This window comes from Chionomys nivalis, chromosome 1 (genome assembly GCF_950005125.1).
Source record: "Chionomys nivalis chromosome 1, mChiNiv1.1, whole genome shotgun sequence".
In the NCBI taxonomy this organism is placed as follows: Eukaryota; Metazoa; Chordata; class Mammalia; order Rodentia; family Cricetidae; genus Chionomys; species Chionomys nivalis.
In genome coordinates this window covers 79,644,487-79,662,780 of record NC_080086.1, presented here as the reverse complement: position 1 = coordinate 79,662,780, position 18,294 = coordinate 79,644,487, and the positions used below count along the sequence as shown (strand labels likewise).

At 40.6% G+C, this 18,294-nt stretch overlaps 1 protein-coding gene across 2 annotated transcripts in view; it reads right to left on the bottom strand.

Annotated features, from left to right (window-relative positions):
- The window catches only part of Rmnd5a (required for meiotic nuclear division 5 homolog A), a 66,790-nt gene that overhangs the window by 30,401 nt on the left and 18,095 nt on the right, over positions 1–18,294 (bottom strand). For both annotated transcript variants that reach the window (XM_057767593.1, XM_057767585.1), the window contains exons 3-4: positions 9,079–9,213; positions 7,439–7,539 (exon numbers count right to left, since the gene is read on the bottom strand). In XM_057767593.1, coding sequence (XP_057623576.1) covers positions 7,439–7,539; positions 9,079–9,213 — 236 coding nt within the window. The remainder of the gene's footprint in view (positions 1–7,438; positions 7,540–9,078; positions 9,214–18,294) is intronic.

The window sequence follows — 18,294 nt, the reverse complement described above, 5'->3', positions numbered from 1 at the left end:
CTAAGAACACATCAAAAAGGTTATCTACCATGATCACATTGGAGTCATCTCAGAGATGGTTCAACACATATAAATCAACAAACATAATCAACCATATAAACAGACTGAAAGACAGAAACCACACAATCATCTTATTAGATGCAGAAAAGGACTCTGACAAGATCCAGCATCTCTTCAGGATAATAGTGCTAGAGAGACTATGGGTACAGGGACATACCCCAACACAATAAAGGTGATTTCCAGCAGACTCACAGCCAGCATTAACCTAAATGGAGAGAAACTTAAGCATTTCCACTAATATCAGGAACAAGATAAGGATGTTCACTCTCCCCATATATCTTCAATATAGTACTTGAAGACTCAGCTAGAGCAATAAGACAACTGAAGGAGATCAAGGAGGAAAAAAAAAAGTCAAAGTATCTTTGTTTGCAGACGATAGGAGTTTATACATAAAAGTTCCTAAAGACTCCACCCAGAAACTTCTATAGTTGGTATCTGCTATAGCAGGACACAAAATTAACATACATCCCCCCATACACATGCACAAAAACAGTGATCTTCCTATATATAAATAACTGAGGAAGAAATCAGGAAAACAACACCTTTCACAACAGCCTCAAAAAAAAGAAAAAAGAAAAAGATCTTGGGATAAGTCAAGCAAGTCAAAGATGTGTATAATAAAGACTTTAAGATGCCAGAAGATGAAAAGTTCTCCAAGTTTATGGATCTGTATTAATATCATGAGAAAGGCCATCCTACCAAAAGCAATCTACAGATTCAATGCAATCACTATCAAAATTATATCACAATTCTTCACAGAAATTGAAAAAATAATCTTCAGTAACATATGGAAGCTGGCATAAGGTTTTATCCATGGTGACCAATGAATCAAAATTAAAACCCACACATAATTCTGCACATTTTTGATAAAAAGCAAAGAAGTCAAAAATATGCACCAGAGAAAAGACTCAAAAAATGGTTCTGGTCAAACCAGATGGCTGCATGTAGAAGGTGTAGAATTCTGTAAATAGATCCATATTATTACCTGGCTTAACTCCATTAAGGTCCTTGATCCATTTGGAGTTAAGTTTTATGATGTGCCTGCAAGGTATGTTGGTGCTATAACAACATAAATGTTATGGGTACAATCGATGGCTTTCTAATTGCATGTAAGGCCTACTACATGAGATGGAAACTGATCCGACACGGCCAAGAACCAGAGATCTACTATTACTCTGCTACAGAAGTGCAGCATTAAAATGACTCCTAATGATACAGTGCTATACTCATAGATGACTGTCTCACTCACCCAATCACAGAAGTTCTGTCAGTAGGTGGAAATGAACACAGGTACACTCAGCTGGACAATGTACAGGCAGTGAGATAGATGCCCCATGTACAGGTGTAGTTGGCCAATACAAACACAAAAACTTAATAGTGTTTTTTGTAGACTTTTTTGTTTCATTTTGCTTTGTTTTGGCTTTGTCTTTCCAAGACAAGGTTTTCTGTGTAGCCCTGGCTGTCCTGGAGCTCGCGCTGTACACCAGGCTGGCTTTGAACTCATAGAAATCTGCTTGCCTCTGCCTCTTGTGTGTTGGAACTATGGGTGTGAGTCACCGCCACCACACAGCTGTTTTGGCACTTTTTGGTTTATTTTTTATCTTTTGCTTATTTTGTTTCAAGTTTCCTTTTAGTGTGTTTTTGTGGATATGTGCTTCTTGTGTTCTCGTTTTTTGTTTTGAAAGAGAAAAACAGGACATAATGTTGAATAGGTAGGGAGACTGAGAGGATCTTGACAGAATTGAGAGAGGGAGAAAAACATGATCAAAATATAGTGTATGAATTTTTTTCACAAACGGGGTATTTTCAAATAGAGAAATCTTGGCTACTGGATAATTCCATTGTTAGAAGTACTTATGTTTTCTTATCTCAGAGAGATGTATCTTTTAAAAAAAGATTTTATTATTATTTTTTACATTATGTCTATGTTTGTGTATATACAAATGAGTGCAGTCTTTAAGAGTGTCAGATCCCCTGCAGCTAGAGTCACAGAAGGTTGTGAGCCATTCAACGTTGGTGCTGGGAATTAAACGTAGGTCCTTTCAGAGAGCAGTTAAGTGTTCTGAGCTGCTGAGCCATCTCTCTAGCCTTTGTCCTTTTTGTTAGTTGTTTAAGAAATTAAACAAAGAGGTGAGATTACTCAGTGGGTAGAGACACTTGCCACCAGGACTGACAATCTGAATGAAATTTCCAGGGTGCATATGGGGAAAAGAAAGAACAAACTTCTATAAATTATATACGCATGTACATAGGCACACACTAAATAACATGTTAATTATTTTTTCTTTAAAAGAACTCAGTCATGTGTGGTGGTGCATGCCTGTATTCCCAACACTGAGGAGGTTGATGCCAGTATGGGCTATATAGATAGCATTAGTGAAATTTTGTTTCAAAAAGAACAGGGGGAGGAGATGGAGACTAGAGTATTACACATGTGAATGATACAAACACAAACAAGATGACCACTGATCCCAGTATTTGGGAGGTAGAGGCAGGACAATCAGAAATTCAAGGCCAACTTAAAAGATACCTGAGACCCTATCTCACAAGAACAAAAAATACTCAAACTCGCAGAGACTCAACTGCACATGCGGTTCTCAGACATACAGGCCCACTTTGTTCCAATACAAAGCCCTCAGTAGGACAGAGATTATGCATATTCTTTTCCTGAGGACCAGGCTTGAATTTTCTATAAACTTTCATGAGCAGTAAATTTGAAACAGAAAAAGATGTTGCCACCTCAAATGTTTTCTTCTGTCTTCGAGACTCCCTACTTTTCTGTAACCTTGTCGCTGATACCTCATTACACTGTTTTCTGAGACAGGTAACCCAGACTGGCCTCTAACTTCCCACACAGCAGATGATGACTTTGAGTTCTTGATCTCCTTGCCTCCACCTTACAAGTGCTAGGATTAGGTGTGTGCACCATACCCCATTCTTTTTAATTAGCCTCTTTTTAATTGAAGTGTTCTTTCTCCATCATTTTGCATATAAACAGAATTAGTTTAAAATGGATCATCTTTCTTTTTTGGTCTTTTCAGAATTAAGGTCAATTAATTGGATAAGAAGAAGGAACTCAAACTCTAGGGGGAAAACTCCAACTTGTTCAACCTTGGATGTCCTTCTCCACTGTCTCCCCATGAGAAGAGCCTTGTTTCCTCTGCTGTCTGTGGCTACTGAGAGCTGCCTAAAGTGAAAGGCTGCTCACCAGTGAAAAGCTTCAAAGTGAAGAGCAAGAAATGGACATCACTAACTATTTAAAATTTAAAAAATTATTTTTGTATGAATGCTTTGCCTGCATGTATGTCTGTGTACCATGTACAAGTATGGTTTCCAGAGGCCGAAGAGGGAATCAAATGCCCTGGAACTGGAGTTACAATTGGTTGTAAATCACCACGTGGGTGCCAAGAATTAAACCCAGGTCCTCTGAAAGAGCAAATGAGTGTTCTGAGCTCCTAAACCATCTTTCTAGCCTCAAGCAGAACTGCTGTACACTCAGTACATTATTCAAATCTCCAATCATCAGGTGCTTCCACTTGCTTCCTCCATTTGAACTTTCTAACCTGCTTTCTATTTTTAAAAAACTGTATTTTATTCATTCATACTATAGTTTCTCTTAGGTCTAATAAGGATTCTCTCATTTATAAGACCACTAATCAAATATTATACCATGAAACCACAAAGGCAGTCAGTCTCATCCCACTTCCTTCCGACTTCTCCCCTTTCCTACCTAATTTCTGGCCTTAAGAGATTCGGCAACCTGCCTGGTATTGTTGGTAGCCTGTCCCACCTAAAACCCTTAAGCTATATAAACCAAAGTAGTATTTTCCTATTGTATGTGAAAAAATCTGCAACCTTTACTTTTCTTTCTTCCTCCTTATAACCATTTAGTTATTTTTGGTTCTTCAAGGTGTCCTGTGGAGGGTCTTGCAACTAACAGAGGCAGTAGAGGAATACTCTCTGACAGGTCCTGGGAAATCATGTTATGATCTAAGATGGTCACCTTTCATCAGTAGTGATTCTTAAGACGTCCCCCAGAGCCAAAAGACTGCATCTGGGCCAGCATGAATGCATTAAGCCTATCTACAGAAGATACAGGTAAACTCCTTATAAGACAAATGCAAACTGAATATACTAAGATGCTGTCCTTTCCTACAACATACATGTTATCAAACTTGCAAAGACTTTATTATTGTTGTTGTTATTATTACTACTACTACTACTACTACTACTACTATTATTATTATTATTATTATTATTATTATTATTACTATTATTGTTGCCCACCCTACCCCCAGACAGGGTTTCTCTGCCTTTGCCTCCCAAGTGCTGGGATTAAAGGTGTGCACCACCATCACCTGCTGAAGGGACTCTTTATACCTGTGGCGTCGTTTTATTTTGGAACAATCTGTATAGAGGAAACCCTGGCAGAAAAAAAAAAAAAACTCAATCCAAGTTTTAAATGTACCATGACCCAATGCTCTAAGGAGGCACCCTACAGACTGAGCAAGGCACAATGAAAATAAAAGAAATTAATCACTGCTGTACTGATTATTATATAAAATGCTTGAAACTAGCAAATATCTATCAATATACCTGAGTTTTATTTAACTACTTTTGGCTTAACCAAAGATTTAACCAAAAGAAGTTAAACAAAATCCAGGTATAAACTTAAATACTATGCAGCCACTTGAGAAAACAAAACAAAAAATTATTTTTTGTCTATTCCAATATAGACAAGAAGTTCGATTTTTTTTTCAAGTTAAAAAAAAAAACACAAGATATAGAACAGTATGCAATCATCTGTACAACAGACCCAGACATATAGACATCCCACAACCAATATAATATCTATAGCATTGAAGACTTACTTATCCAGACGGATGCACAAGAAAAGGTTAATAGTGGTTGACTATGTAGTGAGATACTGGGTGACTTACAGTAAGGAAGTGAAATCTCACACTACATTTTTACTTTACTGTGCCTTCTAATTCTTTTTAAACCTGGTACATATATTTGGGATAATTAATGTTAACCCTAAACTCAAATATAGAGGTTTCATGTTATTGACTGTTTTCTACTCTTAACTCTTTTGGGGGCAGCCAACCAGATTCCAAATAAATCACATGAAGACTTACTATTACTTATGAATGTCTAGCTTTAATTTGGCTTGTTGTTAGCCAGCTTTTCTTAAATTATCCCATCCACTTTTGACTCTAGGATTTTGCCTTTCAATATTTCTACACAGAAGCTGTGTAGGTGGATAGCTAGCCCCTTCTTTTCTTGCTCCTTCATCTTTCCCAGATTTCTCCTATTTATTCTCTCTGCCTGCTACCCCTGCCTATCCTTTTCTCCAGCCTCGCTATTGGCCGTCCACCTCTTTATTAGACCAATCATGTGTTTTAGACAGGCACAGCAATATAGCTTCAGAGTTTAAACTACTGCAACATAAAAAAAAGAAACACATCGTTGCATCATTAAACAAATATTCCAAAGGATAAACAAATGTAACACATCTTAATCTTCTACAACAGTTTCATATAAAATAAACACTTAACAATGTAATTGAGGGGAGCAGTTTCAAGACCAAGTTTTCTCTATGTAACAGCCTGGCTATCCTGGAACTCTTTGTAGACCAGGCTGGCCTTCAATTCACAGAAATCCACTTGCTTCTCAAAGTAATGTTTTTGAAGGGAGGCCAGAATCAAACTTTTTAACTTGTGAATACTGTTTTTTCTATAACAATCTCTTACACTGACTCCATGCTCATGAAGTGTACATTAAACCACCTTCTACTTTGATCAGCTGCCCATGAACTGTCTCAGAGTCACAGGCAACTCAAAGCTTTTAAAAACACTCCTGAAGTGTTTTTTTAAAAAATAAAATAAAAACAAAATTTTTCCCATAAATGCACAAAGTTGAAGCCAGATCCCAACTGTTTCAAATCTAACAAGGTAATATTCTTTCTGATGTTTTAACAAGGAACCAGCTGGCTTCACGGGACACAGCACTTTGCTTTTGAATGCTAGTTACTGTAGTAACTGCAAAGACAATTTCCAATCACTTAGCCTTTCCTTCTCCAAAAGGAAAAGTGGTGAGCACTTCTAAAGCTAAAGGAGTTCAAATACTCAGCACAGTCACACAGTAAGCAATCAATACAAATTAGGTGAACACCCTCAAAAAACAACTGGAGAAAAAAATATCTCTTGAAGAACAACCCTTATCACTGTAGAACTGGGAAGCTCGGCACACTTCTGTACTTGGGCTCCCTCACTCTTTATCTAAGAGTAAATATTAATTTTGTAAACAAAAAGTCATAGATAAACTTCTTTAAATTTAACTCCTAGCTGTGTCACAGTCTAAAACAACCCAAAAACCCACACTATACGTTAAACATGTTATCCCAGCACCTGGGGTACTAAGAGACAGAAAAATCACAAGTTCAAGGCCAGTCAGGGCTATGAATAGCAATACCCTTTCTCCAAAAGCAAACTAAAACCAGTAGTCCTCATACACAATATACAACAGTAAAACTCATCTTACAAAGATACAGTTAAGAAAATTCAGTTCTGAACAAATCACTTATATTTTTAATTTTTGTACAGAAATCAGAAAACACACATTAACATAAGAGCCCTCAACTGCTCATCTGGGCTAGTTCTAGAAATACTCAAATTTTAAAAAGAACTTATCAAATGTAGAAAACTATGCAATAACCTCCACCCAAACCTCAAAATACAATTGCCTGTTTTAATAATTAAAACACCACATGGATTATTCCCAAACATAAATACCGATTTCAGATCATCCAAGTTTTAAAGCCCCAGGACTCTACTTTGATTATCTTGTTCTTTTATCTTCATTTTATATTATTTATTATAAATATCCTGGTAATCGAGTCGGAGACTTTAGCATGGGACAAATAACTAGTTCCCTTCCTTCTTCCCCGACCCCAGATCTCTATACAGAATTTCTGCTCTGTTCATGAATATCACCTAGTTTTCATAACCAACTAAATCACTTCTCAAAATGACAGCACAGCACCCGAGCAGATTATGGAAGCTCAAATATCACATGAAGATTGTCAAAACAATGGTGCTTCAGTTATAATGCTAGCCTACACAAAGCAGTGCTTCAGCACAGATAAGGAAGCCCTTTTCTCTTCTGGAAACATGATCACCTGTTAAGTTAAGCAGGCTGCCAGGTTCTCGTATTATATAGTCCATATTTCACTTGGTTAAAAGAAATTTAAGTGTTCTTTCTTGAATCTCCTGAAGTTTACCAGATAAAATAGGCCTATCTAAGTATGTCTCATGTGTTTTACAAATATTTTCTTACAGAGTTCCCCTCGCAGCACCTTAGAGACAGAGTAACTTACTCAAGAGCAGGTCTCAGAACTCTGACTTTTAATGCTTCTAATATTCGATTTAACTCCACAAATGGTTCTTTTTGACTTGGATCCACAGACAGTCCAGATTCCTGGAAGGAAAAGGAACAGGAGCAACAACTTGTTAGGATATTCATTCGCAATGGGAAAGGCTGATCTAGGTTATAAAATGCAGGGCTCTAAAGACAATTTCCCTTTAGCATACATTTCTGTGGCAGACTGTCCCCACCACTATGCTTCTACCAAGTCTGAGCTGAGCACCAAACCACGAACTAAAGCTGAGTGTGGTTCTGCATGTTCAGGCCAATGAACTGCAAGCACACACTCATTCCCAGGATGCAAGGTGCAGCTGAGGTCTGTCACAGGAGGAGGAAACACCGGAAGCTGCAGAGCTAAAGGAGTGTCTGAGAACTTCACAGGCCAGATGCTAAGAACCTCGCTTACTACCTCTCTTTCCACACGAAAAAACAAACAATTCTCAGTGATATAATTTGCTGTAAGATGTGTATGGACACATACACACACCTCAAAAGGTATGAAGAAAGACCCGAGTGCCATTTATCTCAACTGTTTCAAATAGAAAAGACCAGCTTACAGATTGGTTTATGATTGATTCCCTTTAAATTATTTTATCTTCTGAGTTCTTCATTTTTAAAACAAAAAACAAAAATGCAACGGAGTGGAGTTTGGACAAATGAAAAAGGGACTGAATCCCAGTTCCTTCAGAAAGGCTCCCCAAACAGCCCTGGGCACATTCCTTGACTCTCCAAACCTCACACTTCTCATGTGTAGAACAGCAACAACTGCTACTTCACAGTGGAGTGGAGAGGAGAACAGGGTGTGGCTCAGAGGAAACATACAGCACACAGCAGCTACTACTACCATCCTCATGGTGTTCCTGTCTAACAGAAAAGCCGAGCAAGGCCCACCAGGAGTCAATTTTAGTTTGCAATTCATCTGATACACTTTTACTAGATCAGAAAAACAAACATTAAAATCTTGTGTCTTTCCTCTTCTCTGCTCTATTAACCTTTCCTATCAAAGGAGGAAACAGGAGTGGACAGTGCACCCGCAGTGCTGGGGAAGCTGAAACGGGAGCAGTAAAGGGACAGCCTGGGCCACACAGGAAAAATATCATCACTTCTGACACACTGACTAGATAGAAACCAACCTGTCAGATTCCAAATAAGGAAAGAACAACTCAGATGTTTAACTTTAAGAGTGTTAATTTCTTTTTTTCCTTTTTTATTGACTTTTATTTATTGATTTTTTTTATTGAGCTCTACATTTTTCTCTGCTCCCCTCCCTGCCTCTCCCTTCCCCCCATCAACCCTCCCCCAAGGTCCCCATGCCCCCAATTTACTCAGGAGATCTTGTCTTTTTCTACTTTCTACTTCACATGTAGATTAGATCTATGTAAGTAAGGGAAGGGCAATTAAGGCATTAAATTGCAGCACCATAACTTCTAAGAACGTAAAAAAATTTCCTAGCAAAATAAAGTTACTCATGGTATTAAAAAATTACAAACCTATCTACAGTCTGAGGTACATACAAAGTCCCATCTGCAGATAATGCAAACTCCACAGCATTGCCTTCTTTATTTTTCCCTTGCTTTGCTGGCATGCGGTTACCTGGCAGAGCTCCTCAGCTACATCCAGCATTCCTTGTCGGAAGAAGTGTTCCACCATCACCTCGTTGAGAAGTCGCTGGCTATCCGCCTGCCAGCAGCCATCTATTCCCACACTGCTAATGTCAGAGTCAAAATTCTGGGGGGAAGCAGAAAAGAATCGTGAATAAGTGACTTTCTTTTTCACACACCTAACAGAAAGAAACAAAGGTTTGCATCTTACTTTGGTATCAGTTCAACTCATTTATACAATCACAGGCAGGAGCTTTCCTAGTGCATCTTTTAAATCCTTTCACTCTTGAGAACTACTGCTGGAATAATCACACATAATAAAAACGTAAAAGTAACTTGAGGAGCACTTTGGGAAAATGTATAGATTTAACACTGACTTCTGTGAAACTGAAACCAATAAACCAATTTGTGGGCATTTTACTAGAGCAGTATTTTCAGAAATGTGTTACAGTATCTGCTAAAAGCATGCTCAGTACAGCACTATCTGTAATGCAAAGGACAGAAACACACACACACACACCCCTCCATCAACGCAGGACTGTTAAATAAACCATGCTACAGCCCAACAACTGCAGTTCTGAGGCTGGGAGTGAGGAGGTGGGAGAGCCAGACAGGGAGCGCAAAGAGCAGTTTACTATTACCAGGCCCACACTTGAGCTATGGATACATAGTTTGGACTCACAGAGTACACTGCAGACTCTGAAACTGACGTAAGGTACATTCAAAACGGTGAACACAACTGGATCTGCGACCTACGGAAGACTGCCGTCCACACGGGGAAGGGCAGCGCAGAGTTGTCTGGCACACAAGGAACCAAACACAGCTCAGGTGGCACAGAGAGGAGGTGACAAGCACCAAGGTCAAAAGGACAAGTGTTGAAACCCAAGGCTTCCAAGCTATCATTACAAAAATTTTCCAAAAACAAGGGCGAACACTAAAAAAAAAAAAAAAAACTGAGGGTTACTTGCATGAAAACACCTGTGGGGTTATTTACTGGAGAATGGGTCATTTAACAGTGAAGAAAAATGATTCTCCTTCCTCCAGCAGTCAAAAACTGCCAAAAGCTCCCCAGCTAGAGTGGGGTCTCAGGAGCCCTCACTCATCCTTATTTTCTAATACAATCTCTTGTGCTAGAACTTAGCCTCACCAATAGGAAAAACACAAACAACTTAAATGCTAAAATAATGCACATATGAACTTACTTACTAATGAACCATCATCACCTAAAAAGATTCTGAGTTTTACTTCTGCTTATCAGATACCCTGTATTTGAGAGTTGATTCAGGGCAGGCCACCGACACTTTAAAACAAAGTCATTTATAGTTTCTGTGCTATCTATAATAACCAAAACACAAGGGGGTAGTTTATTCTTCTGAACTCTACTAGAAACTCAAAGAATGATAGGGCTATTTTACTACCCCAGAAGCCATTCAAATGAATAAAATAATGGGTATCTAATGATGTGATCTACTACAAACTCAGGAATATGCCAATAATTCTCCACATGCCTAAGCTTATGTAACAAGCAGCAACCATTTAGAGTTATACCCTTCACTGGTCTGTGAACACACATAACCCCCAGGGTGGCAATAACTCATCTAATAATTACTTCTCAATCTTATCAACCTCCTATTAATATGTCACCAGGTATTTAACTCCCCAGGAAAGAAGGAAAACAACCAAGGAAAATAAATATGCTTTCAAAGACATTTTACTTGTTAATATGTATTACCAGTTTGCTTGTTTTTAGAAACAAGTTCTCAGGCCCAGGCTGCCTTCCAACACACCTGTAATAACCGATGACCTTGAACTCCTGACCTCCTGCCTTCCTCACAAGTACAGACTAAGAGTATATAGATAGCAAAATGCCTAGCATACTGGCAGATTTTTTTTTTTTTAATTTTTTGGGTTTTGTTGTTGTTTTTCGAGACAGGGTTTCGCTGTGTAATAGCCCTAGCTGTCCTGGAACTCGCTCTGTAGACCAGGCTGAACTCAAACTCACAGAGATCACTGGCAGAATTTTAATAGTCACTAATAATTTCTGTTGAAGGACTACGCTTCCCAGCTTTCTTGAGGACTACAGAAGTCATTTCTGCCCATATAAGAGGCCACATCCCATCTTCCTCTGTAGGCATTTTAGCCATTCATACATGTGAGTAATAAAGATGCCCCCTTGCCATGAATAAACATTCTTTTTTTTTTTTTTTTTTTTTTTTTTTGGTTTTTCGAGACAGGGTTTCTCTGTAGCTGTTCCGGAACTAGCTCTTGTAGATCAGGCTGGCTTCGAACTCCCAGAGATCCGCCTGCCTCTGCCTCCCGAGTGCTGGGATTAAAGGCGTGCGCCACCACCACCCGGCGTGAATAGACATTCTGCCTAAGGTCAGACCAAGCCTCTTCCCACCTTCTCCCCCTTACAGCTGCTTTTAAAATAATCCAACAGTTATCACCAACACTATCTGCTCACATAATGAAATTATTTGGATACTTAATTTCTTTAAGATACATACCAAAAATAAATGCCGATTCCTGAGTATAGTATTTAAACAATGTTATGGAGTTTTACAAGGATGCCTTCACATTTTTCCTTTCTAAAGGCTTACTATGGTTACTACTACATGGGAAAGAAAACTGGAAAAGCGCTTCAGCAGAGGCATACTTAGTCACATTGAGGCTTTGGAATGTAGTTGCTCACTTTGGAAAACAAGCAAGAACAATGCATGTTTCTGAACACCCTTCTACCGTGTTTACTTAAAACAACTAAGGAAGATAGGAAAACCTTTCACAGTTTTATGTTCCGGTTGCACATTATAGATTATAAACAGATGTTGAGATGCAAAACAAGTCAAATTCCCTTTGTTATAACTGCAGATTCTTTTTCCTTTTTTTGGGGGGGGGGTGATGAATAACTATTTTTTTTGCTTTTTTATTTTATTTTTTTTAAAAAGTAAACTATCTTTTTTCATTTTACACACCAATCCCAGTTCCCACTCCCTCCCCTCTTTCCATCCCCTCCACCTTTCCTCCCACTCCCCTTCTATTCCCCTGAGAGTGCAAGGCACATTGGTCCATGGAAGGACCAAGGCATTCCCCCTACTATATCTAGGCTGAGCAAGGTATCTATCCAGAGAGATTCTAAAAGGTTCTAAAAGGCCAGTATAAGCAGCAGGGACAAATCCTGGTGCTACTACCAGTGGCCCAGCAGTCTGCCCCCAGTCATAAAACTGTCACCCACATTCAGAGGGTCTAGCTTGGTCCTATGCTGGTTCCTTCCCTGTCTGGCTGGAGTTGGTGAGCTCACATTAGCTCAGGTAGACTGTTTCAATGGGTGTCCCCATCATGGTCTTCACCTCTGCTCATATTCTCACTCCTCCCTCTCTTCAACTGGACTTTGGGAGCTCAGCCCAGTGCTCTGATGCAGGTCTCTGCCCATTTCCATCAGTTGCTGGATGAAGGTTTTATGGTGACATCTGAAATAGGCATCAATCTGACTACAGGGCAAGGTCTGTTCAGGCACCCTCTCCACTACTGCTTAGGGTCTTAGCTAGGGTCATCCTTGTGGATTCCTGGGAATTTCTCTAATGCCACATTTCTTGCAAGCCCCATAACGGCTCCCTCAATCAAGATATTTTCTCCTTGTTCTGTCTCTATCCTTCCCCCATCTCAACAATTCCATTCCCATTTCTTCAAGTTCTCCTCCCCCTCCCCTTATCCTCTCCTCCTCTTCAGCCCTCCATTCCCCCACTCCTACAATCCCAATTTTCTCAGGAGATCTTGTCTATTTCCTTTTCCCAGGGAGATCTGCATATGCTTCTCTTAGGTTCTCCTTGTTACTCAGCTTCTCTAGGGTCATGGACTGTAGACTCGTCCTTTACAGATAGTACCCCCTGAGGATAACTGCAGATTCTTACTCACTGTTGCATCACTGGCATTCCTTCCAGCCTGTTACTAGGTGACCAAACACATTTACATAGCTACCCAGGAAATCAAGCAACACTGTATACCAGCACAGGCACTAATGTAAAGAAATACCTGTCTGTTATTAGCATCGTCTGCTTTACTTTTTCCTTTCATATTCTTAAAACAATGAGAACCAACCTATACATAGCACTTCGGAAGCAAAGACCAGAGGATCCTGAATTCAGAATCCACCTGGGTTACACAGCAAAACCCTGTCTCAATATGCCAGGCATGGTGGTACACACCTTTAATCCCAGCACTTGGGAGGCTGAAGCCTGAAGATCTCTGAGCCTAGTCAACAGAGTGAGTTCCAGGACAGCCAGGACTGCACAGAGAAACCTTGTCAATAAAGAAAAAAGAAGCCTGACATGATGTTCTTACCCAGGGAGGAAGGACCAAAAAAGGCAAAGCACATGTTCAAGGGCATGTCCATTTGCACAGGATGCAATAAAGCTTGGAAAAAGAAATTCACAACACACTAAATCTAGGACTATCTCTTTGGAGATCTCATGAATTCAACCAAATCAACTTAAAGACTAGTTTTCATTGCTCACCAAATACATTCATAAATCATAGTTACTAACAGCTCATGGTAAAATAGTGTTTGTTTTAATTCTTAAGTGTCAATTCGCAATGTTATTTTAAAGCTTCCCATCTACTTTTTAAAAAACCTGACATATGACTCCAATAATTGTTCCACTGCAGGTCACTGCTGCACCTACAAAGAACTGGGTTTTTTTTCAACATCTGGTTAATCTGGGTTAGAAAGAGAGACTCCAAAGGACTCCCAACAGAGCAAGCAGACCTGGACTGGGAAAAGATGGCTACTTCACACTTAACTCACAAAGATTACAAGTTCAGAAGATATGGAAGCAAACTCCCCAGTTCATGAGATGGACAGACTGAGGAGAGCCACGGGCAAAAAGAACATGAAATTCACAAAGGAGGCCATCCTAAAGGTTACATGTGAGAAGATGCTCCACCTCAGAAGATCAGAAAGGTAAAGTGAGTGTGACCAGACATGACTTCACCCACCGATTGGTTAATCTTTAAAGATTTGCAAATGTAGTGAGAAATGAGGGAACAGGACTGCCAAACAGGTTGGGCATGACTGTAAACTGGTATAAAAACCCCCTAGGAAAATATCTGGCAACATCCTGTAAAGCTGATAATAAACGCAGGATCCATGAGGAAATACACCTGTATGGAGGCATAGAGTAGACAGCAGTGCTTCCCAAGCTATGGCTGTGAGTAAACTCAGAAGAGCAGCAGCGGCAGCTGCAGCAGTAGAGGCGGAATCTAGATTCCAACGCCATCTTTCTTGACATCTTACTGCCTCCTTTGTACAATACTCACACTCACACCTCTGCTTTGGTTTTCAAAGTGAAGAGAAAGGTAGATAGAGCACACTAGTAAGCTTTTACTTTACAAGCACAAGGGCATAAGCCACACCCCACACTGAGATCTTAAAAAGGATAAACATACTCCATAACCCCCGTCTGTCACACCCCATCCAAGGATCTCACGGTCCAATCTGCTGTCCCACTGTCTCCTTATTAGAACAGAACAGAAGAATGTCAGTGATTTTATTCTCCCAGAGATGGCAAACATCTTTTACCATTCTACAAGGGGAGAGAGATGCCTGTGCATATAGCAGGTGCTCTCAAGGCCCTAAAGATCACTTCTCCCAAGGAATTCTAGCAGAGAAAGGGACCTTAAAGTCTCAGATCTAGGTTTTAAGCTCAGCTTTTCCATTTTTTCTCCGGCTCTAACATAAACCTCAGTTTCACACCCATGCCCAGGAAGGCACTTGCTGGAATGCAGATTAAATTAAACAGTTGTTCAAGATGATATAAATAAATAATGTACACGAAATGTTCCACAAGTATTCATGCAATAACAAATATCCAACATGCAATAGGTCAATCTGAGTTAGTCCTTGCCACCAACTCTGACGCCACATTTAAAACAGCTTACATTAGAAAACACAACTTTTAAAGTCTCATTGTTGCTGCTGTGTGTCTGTATGATGTACTTGTGGAAACAGGCAGACACATGAGAGCCATCGCGCATGCCTGGAGGAATCAGTTCTCTCCTTCCACCCTGAGCACAGGGGTCAAACTCGGGTCATCAGGCTTGTGCATTTTGTACTTTTATGTGCTGAGCCATTAGAAAACATAAACAACCAAATAAAAGAACGACAAAATCCTTAATTTAAAAATCACTTAAACTGGGTATGGCAGCAAATTTGTCTAGTCCCAGAAGGATCCTGAGGAGTTCAATGCCAGTTTAGCTTAAGCTACATAGCTAAGACTGCTTCTCTTAAAATAATACTCTCTCATACACACACCACTTGGATCCAATTACAGATTCATTTGCACAATTTGCTGCATAGGTCTTTTTATGATTCTTGGCCTAATTTGCCACGGGGGCTAGATCAAGCCCAGTACTTCATCTTCCATCTTCCTGATGAGGTAAAGTGAGACTCCTCCAGTTTAGAGGGATTATCTGACCCTCATCCTGTGAGACCTGACTACCAAGCTCTAGGCTTTCTTCTGTGGCCTGCACTGTAACTCAATAAACGGTTCTCATCTAAACAATGTAGCTTCATTCAGTTTGGAACAGGATTTTACCAAGAAAAAATTTGGCCTTATAACTAGAGCAGATGATGTAATATGACAGATGGCAGAGAGAGCGAACCTCCAATGCAGTGCCCCTCTGGGCAGAGGTAGTGTGCTTCCACGCCAGTGCTGATGCCCAATAAGGACGGACCCACAGATCATTTAGTGCTTAGTTAGGACGCTTGGTTCATATAAAAAGACGTTGGTTTTACCCAAGCAAAGTGAATTTAAGGAAAGTGGTAGGCAGGGGATAACTGCCTCAGAGATTCTCCCTCTTCTCTCAACACCTGTGCTTTGTCTCCTATGTCAGACTAGCTTCCTTCCAGGAACAACCACCAGACACCCTTCTCCTAATTAGGGTGACTACTGCTGTGAGGAAACACAGGGAGCAAAGCTACTGGGGGAGGAAGGGGTTATTTGGCTTACAGTTCCACATCACAGCTCACCATCAAAGGCAGTCCGGACAGGACCCTGAAGGCAGCAGCTGAGAGGCTATGGAAACTTGCTTTTGATGGCTTGTTTAACCTGGGTTGGTCTCTCTCTGTCTCCCTCCCTCTCTCTCTCTCTCGTTTTTTAAGACAGGGTTTCTCTGTAGCTTTGGAGCCTGTCCTGGAACCAGCTCTTGTAGACCAGGCTGGTCTCGAACTCACAGAGATCCTCCTGCCTCTGCCTCCTTAGTGCTGGGATTAAAGGCCTGCACCACCACCACTGGTTTTCAACCTGCTTTTTTTAAAAAACACCAAGGACTACCAGCCTAGGAGTGGGGTACCACCCACCAGAGGCTAGTCTCTCCCCTATTAATCTCTAATTAAGAAAATGCCCAGCAGGCTTGCTACAGCTTGATCTTATAAAAGGCATTTTCTAAATTGAGGTTCCCTCCTCTCAGATGACTTTAGTTTGTGTCAAACTGACATAAAGCTATCCAGCACACTCCCTTCCCTACTGCTCTAATGAAAACCAATCCCCCACCCCCTCACCTGGCTGCAGTGTACACACCTGGCTGGGAAAGGATCCACAGAACAAGGACTGAGCCAGGCAGACAGAAGAGACTACAGCAGCTCCTACTGCAACTTCAAAAGCAAGAGCTTCTAAAGGTCAAGATACTTTACTACACTTTAACAAATACCTCAATATAGTTCAGCCATGGCACACTGTATTTTGACTTTTATCACTCTTATTTGGGGTAGAGAATAGTTTGGTAAGTTTTATTTTATTCTTAGGGAAGTCTTCCTTGCTTTGCAATCACCATTTCCTCTTATATTGGAGAGAGAGAGAGAGAGAGAGAGGGGGGGGGGGGGGGGAGAATAAAGTCATACCTGTACTTCAAAGCTCAACTTAGCGCTTTCTTCTTAATCAGAGACAACAATTATCTACTCTTCTTCTTCTTCTTTTTTTTTTTTTTTTTTGGTTTTTCAAGACAGGGTGTCTCTGTGGCTTTGGAGCCTGTCCTGGAACTAGCTCTGTAGACCAGGCTGGTCTCATACTCACAGAGATCCGCCTGTCTCTGCCTCCGAGTGCTGGGATTAAAGGCATGCGCCACCACCGCCCGGCTTATCTACTCTTCTTAATAACCATCCTCTACTACAGAAGGACACATTCATCATACACTACAACTTTAGTTTGTACTCAGCTTCACTCACTCATCACCAATCACTACTTTAAACTAAGCACAAAGATCTTTTTTTCCAAAATCTTTTCATTAGAGCAGTTCTCTCACTCATATGGCCAAAGGACTGTAACCCAGTCCTTAGCTCTGCAAGGGGCTCTAAAAGATGTACCAACTCTGCAACAGCAGGCAGGGCCAACGGGAGGCACCAAACTACAAATGACACTGAAATTTAGAGAAGGGTGGAGTTGAGGGCGCAAAAGAAGCCTCCTGTCCACAAGGCCTGTTCCAGGCTTTTTTTTAGTCACCAGCATCCAATGCCACTGGCCAGCCTTCAGACTGCCTCTTACTCAAACCCCACGGCTGCAGCCACAGCATGGTAACTTATTTGGGGTGTGGGGTAAGACCTAGTTCATAAAAGGCTGAAGGCAGTGAAGCAACTCCAAGGACAAAGGATTGCTCAAACCGCAACACCACACAATTAAAAACACACAGTCATACTCCAGTGGCCACTGATTAGCACAGGGGAAGCTCCATTGTACCAGGGCCTGGGCTGCTTACTGCGAGTGGGTGAACATGTAGCACCAACGAAGTCAAAGCCAGACCTGATCTCAAACATGAGGCATCAACTTCCCAGAACCAACTTCTAGACAGGTAACCTGTATTCTGGATGCTGGCCTTCATCCTCACCAAGACACCAACAATCACCACAAAAAACACGGCTGCTTAGTTACCCTTCCATTATGTTCTGAGCAAAAAAGATCTCCCACCAACTCCAGCTGTGATGCTGCCACAAAACAGAAAACACCTTTTAAAGGCATTCTTGTTCTTCAATCCTGGAGAGAGGGGCTTCCAAACCTGAGTTTACTGCATCAAGTAGTATACTATACAGTACCTAATGGGAGCAGATTTCAAGAAACTATCCATATTCTTTAAGGAACTTGAAGCAAAAAGCTTATACACACTACCTATGATGGGAAAATGTCCAGGGTGGAGGACTCAAAGGTCAACTTCTACCATCAAA